At 51.8% G+C, this 13,039-nt stretch overlaps 1 protein-coding gene across 1 annotated transcript in view; it reads right to left on the reverse strand.

Moving 5' to 3' along the window:
- Positions 1-13,039, reverse strand: part of fndc3bb (fibronectin type III domain containing 3Bb) — a 43,526-nt gene that overhangs the window by 9,490 nt on the left and 20,997 nt on the right. Inside the window, 16 exon segments of the mRNA XM_077012196.1 lie at positions 328-477; positions 1,122-1,235; positions 1,819-1,991; positions 3,040-3,145; positions 3,254-3,375; positions 3,484-3,555; positions 3,648-3,783; positions 4,302-4,388; positions 4,819-4,993; positions 5,517-5,641; positions 7,851-7,904; positions 9,643-9,781; positions 10,229-10,288; positions 11,179-11,276; positions 11,278-11,340; positions 12,467-12,525. Of these exon segments, the coding sequence (XP_076868311.1) occupies positions 328-477; positions 1,122-1,235; positions 1,819-1,991; positions 3,040-3,145; positions 3,254-3,375; positions 3,484-3,555; positions 3,648-3,783; positions 4,302-4,388; positions 4,819-4,993; positions 5,517-5,641; positions 7,851-7,904; positions 9,643-9,781; positions 10,229-10,288; positions 11,179-11,276; positions 11,278-11,340; positions 12,467-12,525 (1,733 nt within the window).

The raw sequence follows: 13,039 nt of genomic DNA on the forward strand, positions 1-13,039 counted from the left end.
CGAGTTGGTGGTAACGGACACTGAGAACAGCTTTTTAATCGCAAGCTGTTTTTCTGGGTCAGTCTGCCTCAGAGTGATCCCTTGATTTTCTCTAATCCCCAATCAATGTTATTTTGTTATTGTTTCATTTCCTCCACTTGGAGAGCACTTGAGAACAGGGCATGTTTGGACATTGATCTCCACAGATGAGTCTTATGTGGACGATGTCAAAAGGATGATGCTAGGCCCATAAAGGTTCTAGCAACTGATTCAAAGGCAGGTTATTGTAAATGCCGTTCACCATGGGAGGCACGATGAGTCAATTGAAGCTGGTGCTTGTGGTTTTACCTGCAGTCTACAGCAGTAGCTGACTGCTGCTTCCAGGTTGGTGACTTCGTAGGTGGTGTCCGTCCCACTGTAAACCAGCTCCAGGGAGTCCTGGTCCTGACCCCAGCTCAGCAGGTAGCCGGAGATGTCTGCCCCCGAGCTCTGGTCCACCTTTCGGAGGAAAATCAGAGGCAATGTGAGTCTCCTAGGAACGGGAAACGTGGCCTCGGCGAAGATCCAAGCAGTTAACACGCAGACCCAGTTAGGACCGGCTGTTGGGGACAGGAAAAGATTCAGAACCCGGCCAGTCGCGAGGTCCTCCATCAAGACGGCAAAGCAGTACGGTTGCTCTGTGGCGGCGTTTTCGTTTTAGTGCTCAGCCGTGTGGGGAATGGCGAGTGCATTCTAAGGGACGCCGGTGGAGCATGAGCCTGAGCCCCAAACTGCCCCCGAGGCTGTGGGGTAGCTAACGGGCAGGAAGAGGAGGGGGACTCTGTGCACTGCCCCAACCCTCAGGGGCAGTTTGGGGAAGCTTTACTCAGCACAGCAGGAAGACTATGACAGTACCATAACACCCAGCACTGCAGACGAGAGCGGGAGGGGTGTCCAATCAGTGACTGAGGCCAATTTTCTACAGACACGGCAAGAAAGAAAAAAGAAGCGGATGTGTGCTGGCGATGTGCGGCGGCCGGCAATACAGGAGCTGAGAAAGGAGAGCGAGGGAGGGGAAGAATAAAAACGTGAGTGGACAAACACGAGTGGACAAACGGAGGAGAGTCTGTGATGTGTTGGTCCAGAACTGGAGCCCCACTCACCTCCCAGCTGACAACCGCACAGGTGTGTGAGGTCAGGCTGATGACCGGCGCCACACATTGGTCCGGAGGTCCGGCCGCAGTCGTCACTTCCAGGAAGTCACTGTATGGACCATCCTAATGGGGGGGGGGGGGGGGGTTAAAGAAAATCCCAGACTGTCACTGCACTAACCACAAAGTGAAACACTCCCCTCACAATTACACAATGGGACCGGTTGTCTGTTTGGGGGTGGGAGGCTGCTAGTGTGTTCGTGGCAGCCCAAAGTGAAGTGTGTCATTGTGTCTGTCAGAGAGCTGGCGAGCCTCAGCTGCTGAACTGCATCCTTTAAGGTCCTGATGAAGAACAGGGGTGAACAGGGACTTTCCCAAGTGTGCGGGACAGACCAGGCTATAAAATGTCCTCCGACAGAGAGACGACTGTTTCAGTGTGGGAAGAACATCAAGTGATGTCACTGTCTTTGATGGGGAAACATCAGCATGGCTTGTGTGTTTAGTGTCTACGCTTACAACTCTAATGAACTAAAACGTCCTCAACTATCTTTAAAAGGCAAACCAGAAAGTCCAGCATCAGTGTTGGGATGCTAAATTCATTTCAATAAATCTTACTCCTCCAATCCTAGACAATCCTAGATTGGTCAGAGCCAACTGTCGGTGCTGACCCGGTCCGTCTGAACGGAGGGGTGTTTGGGAGGCGACCTACCCCAGCATCGTTGGCAGCGCTCACTCGGAACCTGTAGGTGGCGCCAGGAAGCAGGCTGGCCACGGTGCACTGGGTCTGGGTCCCCTGGTACACCTGCAGAACCTCTGCGTCCAGTTCAGGGCCCCTCATCTCCACACTATACACAAGACTTTCATCCTCACCATCACACGCTTCTGGAGAAGGACAGACAGACAGGGAGAGAGAAAGGGGGGGGGGGGGGATTAAATGGCACCTGAAACTCAGGTCACAGTAAGTACACCATGCCACACCATACCGCACGTAAAAACACACTCAGTTAATCTCCCAACATTTCCCACCTTGCACACGCCAGTAAACACATGTGCACACTTCAGTCTAGTGTGGCAGTGGTTTCCTTAGCAACCTTGCAGACCACGGAGATAAGCTGGTGGTGATCAATAGCAGGGGGTGAGAGAGAGACGGGGGGGGGGGGGGGTGTGAGAGACAGGAGGGGTGAGAGAGACAGGGGGAGGGGCTTTGAGGGGGAAAACAGCTCTGAGTAGAGCTGGAAGAACACATGGAAGGTGAGGGTCTCATCCTGCAGCAGACACCAGACATCCTACACACACACACACACACACACACACACACACACACACACACACACACACACACACACACACACACACACACACAAACACAAACACACACAAACACACACACGTGTGTGTGTTCAGCAAGAACAAGAAGCAGGCTGAGAAGACCTGGCAAACGCCCAGAAAGAGAAAGAAAGAGAAAGGATAGAAAGACTGTCACTGTGGTCTGACAGGAAACTTCATTCATGATTGATTCATTTTCTTTTTGTTCTGCTCTAAATAAAAAAAAGAGTAGTAACTTGATGGTTTTAAGTAGTAATATGATCACCATGGAAATACGACAAGTTATTAATAGCAAGAGTTACATAGCTATTATTTCTTAAGTGTAAAAAGCACTGACCACATAAGAGTGCTTTTAACGTGAATGGTTTCATCAAAATGCACATTTAAGAAAATGATGAAATATGGATTGTGCTGTGCGCAAACAAACATTTACAGGAACACACAGTACAGGTCCGTACCACTGCACGAAAACAGCAAAATGCAGTGGCAGAAAGCAGAATATTGGGCGGATGAGAAGAGAGAAACAAAAACAAAAACACATGACTCATACGAGGTGTGTGTGTGTGTGTGTGTGTGTGTGTGTGTGAGAGAGAGAGATACTCACCCCACTGCAAGTTCACCTCCCGATGTTTGGCAGGGCCCTGCATGGTTGGGGGGTGGCACGGACCCGGGGGCAGTGTGAGGGTGCAAGCCTGCAAACTGTCTGTGGACTACAGATCCATCACACACACACACACACACACACACACACTTTTAAAACCTCTCCCAGCATCGTCAGGGTCATGGGTCCACCAACGGCCTCTTCTGATCCACCTTACCTGGCTGTGACCACCCGTGCTGATGGCGCTGACCCGAACGGAGTACCGCGTGGCCGCCCTCAGCCCCGCACACACGTGCTCCCGCATGGGCCCACGGTACACCACCTCCCATTGGCCCACCGCTACACAGCAAGAAAGCCAATCAGGCCTGGTCACGTAATCCATTTAAAACCAGGAATGTCCAAGTTTGCACTGTCTGTAATGGGAGCGTGAAGGGAACATCTCCATACCTTCAGAATCCCCTTCTACCTTCTCCAGGAGATACATCAGGTCCTCACATCCTCCATCGTCTTGTGGAGGATCTGCAGGTTAAAAAAAAGACGTTTAGGGCTCCCTGCTGTGGGAGACGTACAGGGATCCACACCCTGTGGGCCGAGTGTGCGGGGAGGCTCACCCCACGTCACGCGGAAACTGTGCGGTGTGACGTCACAGAGCGCAGGGGTCGTCGGGGGTCCGGGTCTGTCCGCACCCGTCCGGCACACAAGCACGGAGCTGGGGGCGCTGCGCCACTCCGCGCTACAGGCAGAGAGCTGCAGGGGGCGACAGAGAGAAGGTGCAGGGTGAACGTGAAGCCTGTAGGGGGCGCACAGGCACCGCGAGGTGTCGGATCCATCCATTGCCCTGCAGCTGTCGCTAGGCTAACAACCGCTCAGGTTTGATCCTCCCTGACAAGTCAGGCTCCTCCCTCTCATATCTGTGGCTAATAAGCCTGTCAGCTGCAGACAGCAGCTTCTGATCCAACCCATATTGATCTGATCCCAGAAGGGAAGGCTGGATCCAGCAGGAAACACCCCATACAAAGAGGCGGGACCGCCAGAGGTAGCGATATTATCTCCATTACGAGGTTAAAAGTGTGTGTGCGCGCACATGCATTTGCAAACACACTGCATAGGAGAGGAATAAAATATGAGAAAAACGTGTGACAACATTGATTTTTTTTTTTAAGCCAAATGAAGACTCATCCATGCAGTGGACCCCTTACAGCCCGAGTGAGGAAGAGGAAGTCACATAAATGAGGAAAAAGAGAGAAATTGGAGGTTTGACTCACCCTGAACTTGTACTGTGTACTTCTGGTCAGCCCCTCTACCTTACTGCCCAGTTCTGGCCCACTGTACACAGTGTGAAACTCCGCCCCCTACAGAGACACACCCACTGTTACAGTCAAACACTACAGGCCCACAAACTGTCCTGAGCTATGTCGGTTCTCATGTCTCTGAAGTTGAGTAATAGTGATGGGACGCTATAAAAATAAAGACAGAAAAGACCCCCCCCCCCCTTACATTAGGAACACACTTCATGTGGGACCGAGAAGACAGTCATAGTTGTAGACAGTTGTTCCAGACAACTGTGGAAAATGGATAATTAACTGCCCCCCCCCCCCCCCCCAAACATACCACCTCCAAAAACACCACATCCTATCCCGCATCCCCAGTGTGGCCAACTGGACAAATAATGACCAAAACATCCAGAGAATTTCCCTCAGGACAAAATCGTCGGCCATGTTTTTGCTGTGGTGCGGTTTGATTTATGGGCGTCGGGCCGCTGTCCGCTAGCGCGCGCTTCACCTCGCCGTCGTCCTGCATCTCCAGGGTGTACGTCAGCGCTTCTTCTGGACCACAGCCACCGGGCCTGGTCCACTCCAGCGCCACCCAGGTGGGCTCCGCCCGGAGCAGGCGCGGGGCCACGGGCATCTGGGGGAGGCTGCCCGTGGTGTGGAAAACCACCTCGGAGCTGAAGCCACTGTGTGAGGAGAAGGAGAACGTAAACGTTGGCAGGGAATATAAATTCTGGCTGTAGCCAACAGAGAGGAGCACGCAGCAGGGCCTCTAGTCGAGGTGTGTGAGGAAGACATCAGTGAAGGGCCCACGTTCTTCTGCTGATAAACAGAAGGTGCTCTGATGTCTGCTAACAGCGTGAGGTGCGTGTTAGATACTTCCTTGTGTAGTGAGACTTTAAACTCAAGCACGCTGGGGGGGAATGGACTCGTTTACTTTAATGACGTGGAAACAGGATGTCCGGGAATTAGGTTTCCAGGAAGTTCTTTATGAGCCAATGTAAAATAAACAGGCAAATGATTTCACAAACACAAAAGCAATACATTAACAACATGCATGAAAAGGCCCATTCAGAACACACACACACACACACACACACACACACACACACACACACACACACACACACACACACACACACACACACACACACACACACACACACACACACACACACACACACACACACAACCTCTATGATCACCCACCTGGGCCCGATGTCATTGAGTGCCGCTACTCGAAACGTGTACCCCACAGCAGGGCACAGTCGCATGACTTTGAAATGCCGCTGGTTGCCAAAGTAACACTCTCTGAACACGCTGTTCTTCTTCCCCTGTGAGGGGAGACGCAGAAGAAACCGCAACAGTTAGGACCGGCCCGATCAAATGTACAAAACCCACGTCTCGACATGCCGAAAAGGGACAGAGACCGAGCAGGATGAAGACACTGAGAAAGGAGAGAAGACGAAGACAGCACAGCCATCGGGGTGGAATTGTGGGGGGGGGTTACTTTCTAACGATAGCCAACAACAGAAGACAGCGAGTTGGTTGTAGGAAACGGGTGGAGTTTGGACACACCCACCTGCTGCACCCACCGCAGCTAAAAGTCAGGGGCCCAGCAGACTAAAACGAGAGCTTCTGGGCTTCCTTACTTATGCAAACCAGTGTAGGATATCTGGAAAGGCAACTACCCCATGTCCGTTAATCGCACCGTGGCACCCACGCCGGCGCTGAATGTGCACCTTGAGTCAACACCAGTGGAGACATAAGCAGAAATGACTGCAATATGTTCCTATTGAATACTAAAATATATGGGGGGGGGGGGGGGGGGGTGACTGCTGGCACCGGAGGAGAAATAAGGACAGCAATGTCTGTCGCAACGGAGTCAGGGCATAAACAACTGCAGTGCACTTAGAAGAAGCAAGAAGAAGCCATTCAGTGTCACTGCAATGCATGATGGGTAGGAAAAGACGAGCATGGAAAGAGGGCGGGGAAGAGAAACAGTGCTCCATTCTCTGGCCCGGTCCAGAGACGGTGAGTAATGGAGTCAGAGGAGCGGCTGGGGAAGGTGGCACACACGTGAAAACCATCATACACCACCAAAAGGCCTCACCTCATCCCACTCATTCACTCATTCACCTACACTCACCTCATCCCACTCATTCACCTACACTCACCTCATCCCACTCATTCACTCATTCACCTACACTCACCTCATCCCACTCATTCACCTACACTCACCTCATCCCACTCATTCACTCATTCACCTACACTCACCTCATCCCACTCATTCACCTTCACTCACCTCATCCCACTCATTCACTCATTCACCTACACTCACCTCATCCCACTCATTCACCTACACTCACCTCATCCCACTCATTCACTCATTCACCTACACTCACCTCATCCCACTCATTCACTCATTCACCTCATCCCACTCATTCACCTACACTCACCTCATCCCACTCATTCACTCATTCACCTACACTCACCTCATCCCACTCATTCACCTACACTCACCTCATCCCACTCCTTCACCTCATCCCACTCATTCACTCATTCACCTCATCCCACTCATTCACCTCATCCCACTCATTCACCTCATCCCACTCATTCACCTCATCCCACTCATTCACTCATTCACCTACACTCACCTCATCCCACTCATTCACCTCATCCCACTCATTCACCTCATCCCACTCATTCACTCATTCACCTACACTCACCTCATCCCACTCATTCACTCATTCACCTACACTCACCTCATCCCACTCATTCACTCATTCACCTACACTCACCTCATCCCACTCATTCACCTCATCCCACTCATTCACTCATTCACCTACACTCACCTCATCCCACTCATTCACTCATTCACCTTCACTCACCTCATCCCACTCATTCACTCATTCACCTACACTCACCTCATCCCACTCATTCACTCATTCACCTACACTCACCTCATCCCACTCATTCACCTTCACTCACCTCATCCCACTCATTCACCTTCACTCACCTCATCCCACTCATTCACTCATTCACCTTCACTCACCTCATCCCACTCATTCACCTTCACTCACCTCATCCCACTCATTCACCTTCACTCACCTCATCCCACTCATTCACTCATTCACCTTCACTCACCTCATCCCACTCATTCACTCATTCACCTTCACTCACCTCATCCCACTCATTCACCTTCACTCACCTCATCCCACTCATTCACTCATTCACCTTCACTCACCTCATCCCACTCATTCACCTTCACTCACCTCATCCCACTCATTCACTCATTCACTGTCACTCACCTCATCCCACTCATTCACCTTCACTCACCTCATTCACTCATTCACTCATCTCATCCCACTCATTCACTTTCACTCACCTCATCCCACTCATTCACCTTCACTCACCTCATCCCACTCATTCACTCATTCACTGTCACTCACCTCATCCCACTCATTCACCTTCACTCACCTCATTCACTCATTCACCTTCACTCACCTCATCCCACTCATTCACTCATTCACCTTCACTCACCTCATCCCACTCCAGGATATAGCTGGTGATTTTTGAGCCATTATCAACAGGGGGCTGAAATGAGAAATTTTCTAATTAACGCTTGTATGAAATGACACGTCTATATGTGTGTGTGTGTGGTCTGCGCAGAGATGTGTGCCAGCAGGTACTGGACACACTACTTTCCTCTGTGTACACTACCTTCCACTGCAGCGTGAGGGTGCTCTTGGTCAGTGTGTGTGTGTGTGTGTGTGTGTGTGTGTGTGTACACACTACCTTCCACTGCAGCGTGAGGGTGCTCTTGGTGCGGTGTGTGTGTGTGTGTGTGTACACTACCTTCCACTGCAGCGTGAGGGTGCTCTTGGTCAGTGTGTGTGTGTGTGTGTGTGTACACTACCTTCCACTGCAGCGTGAGGGTGCTCTTGGTGCGGTGTGTGTGTGTGTGTGTACACTACCTTCCACTGCAGCGTGAGGGTGCTCTTGGTGCGGTGTGTGTGTGTGTGTGTGTGTGTGTGTGTACACTACCTTCCACTGCAGCGTGAGGGTGCTCTTGGTGCGGTGTGTGTGTGTGTGTGTACACTACCTTCCACTGCAGCGTGAGGGTGCTCTTGGTGCGGTGTGTGTGTGTGTGTGTGTGTGTGTGTACACTACCTTCCACTGCAGCGTGAGGGTGCTCTTGGTGCGGTGTGTGTGTGTGTGTACACTACCTTCCACTGCAGCGTGAGGGTGCTCTTGGTGCGGTGTGTGTGTGTGTGTGTGTGTACACTACCTTCCACTGCAGCGTGAGGGTGCTCTTGGTGCGGTGTGTGTGTGTGTGTGTGTGTGTACACTACCTTCCACTGCAGCGTGAAGGTGCTCTTGGTCAGTGTGTGTGTGTGTGTGTGTGTGTGTGTGTACACTACCTTCCACTGCAGCGTGAGGGTGCTCTTGGTGCGGTGTGTGTGTGTGTGTGTGTACACTACCTTCCACTGCAGCGTGAGGGTGCTCTTGGTGCGGTGTGTGTGTGTGTGTGTGTGTACACTACCTTCCACTGCAGCGTGAGGGTGCTCTTGGTGCGGTGTGTGTGTGTGTGTGTGTGTGTGTGTGTGTGTGTGTACACTACCTTCCACTGCAGCGTGAGGGTGCTCTTGGTGCGGTGTGTGTGTGTGTGTGTGTGTGTGTGTGTGTACACTACCTTCCACTGCAGCGTGAGGGTGCTCTTGGTGCGGTGTGTGTGTGTGTGTGTGTGTGTGTACACTACCTTCCACTGCAGCGTGAGGGTGCTCTTGGTGCGGTGTGTGTGTGTGTGTGTGTGTACACTACCTTCCACTGCAGCGTGAGGGTGCTCTTGGTGCGGTGTGTGTGTGTGTGTGTACACTACCTTCCACTGCAGCGTGAGGGTGCTCTTGGTGCGGTGTGTGTGTGTGTGTGTGTGTGTGTGTGTACACTACCTTCCACTGCAGCGTGAGGGTGCTCTTGGTGCGGTGTGTGTGTGTGTGTGTGTGTGTGTACACTACCTTCCACTGCAGCGTGAGGGTGCTCTTGGTGCGGTGTGTGTGTGTGTGTGTGTGTACACTACCTTCCACTGCAGCGTGAGGGTGCTCTTGGTGCGGTGTGTGTGTGTGTGTGTGTACACTACCTTCCACTGCAGCGTGAGGGTGCTCTTGGTCAGTGTGTGTGTGTGTGTGTGTGTGTGTGTGTACACTACCTTCCACTGCAGCGTGAGGGTGCTCTTGGTGCGGTGTGTGTGTGTGTGTGTGTACACTACCTTCCACTGCAGCGTGAGGGTGCTCTTGGTGCGGTGTGTGTGTGTGTGTGTGTGTGTGTACACTACCTTCCACTGCAGCGTGAGTGTGCTCTTGGTGCGGTGCGAGAGTCTCGGGGACAGGGGGGTGTCTGGGGGGGCACTGTGGGTAGTGAAGGTCCTCGGCTCTGAATGGGGACCCTTCACCGAGTTGCATACTGCACTTACTCTGCAACACGCGCACGCACACGCACACACGCGCACACACACACACGCGCACACACACACACAAAGTGCAGGAAGAGGAAACGGTAAGTATTAGGCATACCACATTGGAAAACAGTAAGAGGCAAATTACAAGAAAAGTAAAGTGCTAAAGTGGTAGTCACTATTCTTCAGGTTTCCTGCACACCAATTTAGCTAAAGAGCTCTAATGATCAAATGTAGAGTTTTATCACGTTAATTTATTCCCATGTGATAACTCGTATTGCTTCATTTGAAAATACTTTACATTAGCATGAATGTACTTGTAAAAGTTTTGTACAACAGGTTCACATGAGGATACTCAAACTGCTCTACCCACACAAACACAGAGACATTTTCAGTTAAAGTGCGTCCCAGTGAGCAAATCCTTCAGGCATTTACAGAGAGCTCGGCCCTCTCTCACAGCCCTCACCTGACGTGGTAGTCCGTCGCTGGTCTCAGGTCAGTGAGGGTGTACTGCAGCTCCTCCCCACTGAGAAACAGAGGACACAACATGCTGACAAGAACTTTGATGTAACCACAATACTTGTGCATCTTTAACAGACCCCCAGGCTTTCTAAGGCAGTTAAAGCTGTCTGGACCCATCTATAAGATCTCCACGCCCTTCAGTCATTTTGGCGAGTGCAAACACACACAAAGGTCTGGGCGGAGGGGGAGAAGGTGTGGAGGTCTGGGCGGAGGGACAGAAGGTGCGGAGGTCTGGGCGGAGGGACAGAAGGTGTGGAGGTCTGGGCGGAGGGGGAGAAGGTGCGGAGGTCTGGGCGGAGGGGGAGAAGGTGCGGAGGTCTGGGCGGAGGGGGAGAAGGTGTGGAGGTCTGGGCGGAGGGGGAGAAGGTGTGGAGGTCTGGGCGGAGGGGGAGAAGGTGCGGAGGTCTGGGCGGAGGGGGAGAAGGTGCGGAGGTCTGGGCGGAGGGGGAGAAGGTGTGGAGGTCTGGGCGGAGGGGGAGAAGGTGTGGAGGTCTGGGCGGAGGGGGAGAAGGTGTGGAGGTCTGGGCGGAGGGGGAGAAGGTGTGGAGGTCTGGGCGGAGGGGGAGAAGGTGTGGAGGTCTGGGCGGAGGGACAGAAGGTGTGGAGGTCTGGGCGGAGGGGGAGAAGGTGTGGAGGTCTGGGCGGAGGGGGAGAAGGTGTGGAGGTCTGGGTGGAGGGGGAGAAGGTGTGGAGGTCTGGGTGGAGGGGGAGAAGGTGTGGAGGTGGGGTTGATGGCTGCAGCGGTGAGACCGCTTAGGCATGTGGGTCTGATTCACCCATCAAGTTGAAAACAACTACAACAACGATGATATGAAGCAAACAGCGTAAAATTGACTACAGCAGTCCAAACCAGCGGAGCGTCACTGCGGGTGACGCAGGTGTGCGCGTGCATACCTGTACACCACTCTGTACTTCCCATCACTACCCTTGTCAGCGAGGAGCAGCTCGTAGATGCAGGTGGGCGGAGCCCCGTCAGCCTGGCCCCTCCCAGACGCCCCCCGCCCACGGGGCTCGCCCCCAGGACACCAGCGCAGTGCGTGACTGGATCTTCGACACCTGGGGGGGGGACACATCACACTGGCTCAGACAGCTATCAGGACAGGAGTGGGGCTACCACAGATTAAAACACAAGTGTTCGTTTGTGAAAGGTTGCTAGAATACGTATGATTACTACTATTATATTTACATTAAGGAGTTTATTTTAATTTTTTTAGTTAGTTCAGTTTTTGAGCAAAACACCAAACACCACAACACGATGAAAGGACAGAAGAAACTCGTGAGGAACAAATTAATTCATTTATAAGACGGCAGTTTATTTTGAAAGGCTACAAGAAGTGTCTGAAAATGATGTGAGCCGTCTGCCTTAGGCCGGGTGAGAACGTTAAAACCACTCAATTCCCCCCGACAGGCAGGTTGGGTTTCCTCATTAAGACCTGAGAGAGGAGACCATCAGTCTCTGAACACAAAGAGTCTCCATGGACGTGAGGGTCACCTGCAGGTCTGCGGGTCACCCGTGAAGTGAAAAAAAACAACCACGACACCCCCACACCCCCCACCCCTTACCAAACCCTCCACCCTCCCCCAATGCCTAGGCAACAATCCTTTTGACTAGTTGTACCAAAAACGCTAGAATATTAATTAGGTAAAACAACAAAGGAAAGCTTGGAAAATACTGAGATATCAATCTAATGTGCTGTCATGGCAATTCTGATGCACTGAAAGGTTTTATTTAAGGAGGAACAATCCACGCGTTCCACTGGTTAACAACATCACAGTGAGGAGTCCAATGTAGTGCATATGGGTTGGACAAGCATCAACCAACTTACAAAACATATGGTGATGAGCAGCACACTGTCCAGACCTCTTCTGTTAAAGTGCTATTACAGTACACAAACTGCTACATTAGATATACACTACAGATAAACCTCAGAGAAAATGTCAAAATTCAGTAAAATGTGTGTGGCATAAAAATATGTACGTAAAAAATAGTAAGCCTCTCAGAAATATAAAAGCCACCTCAAGCGGATGCCACTCAGAGGCGCAGACATAGCGCTGCTGCCCCCTGGTGGACACCCAATCCAACCAAAAGAACGTCCAGTCCAGAAAAGTGAATCCTGGACCCCTTGCCCACAAATAAGCACTCTGGGTAGGGACAGATGTGAGATTGATGGCCAGCACCCACCTGTGGCTTGTCCAGTCCTGACGGAACATCATGTTCCCTCCTTGAGTCCAGGTCAGATTCTGCACAGAGAGGACGACAGTGATAAACTAATGGGTCTAATTACTTTTTTTTTTCTTTCTGTAAGCTTGAATGTTGATTTGGGCTAAAAAACCTCAGAGTTCGTTCAGACCAGAGCATGAGTCATCTGAGGGCAGCAGTGGAACATGGAGACCTGAGGAGGGGTAGGACAGTCTGATGGATGTGGGCGTCACGGAGAAGTTGGCCAGCAGAAGCAAGGAAGGGGGTTGGTGGGGGAGAGAGGTTGATAGGTCCCCACTTTTACTGGGCCCGAGAGGTCCCCACTATGAGTCACGGCCATGATGAAGTCATGGAAGCCTGACCTGAACGTCACCCGCGTGGGTCCCGTATCTCCAGTACACCCAAAAAAAAAAAAGGTCCGGTTGGGAGCGGAGAGCAGGACTGTTGCGGGATCTTCTCACCGGAGGATTGTTTTATTTATTTTTTTGGAAAAGCAACCAAAAAACAACGAAACGAAAAAAAATGTCAACCCCCTGTTCCATGTAAGGATACAAA

The sequence above is a fragment of the Brachyhypopomus gauderio genome, chromosome 7, assembly GCF_052324685.1.
Source record: "Brachyhypopomus gauderio isolate BG-103 chromosome 7, BGAUD_0.2, whole genome shotgun sequence".
NCBI lineage: Eukaryota > Metazoa > Chordata > Actinopteri > Gymnotiformes > Hypopomidae > Brachyhypopomus > Brachyhypopomus gauderio.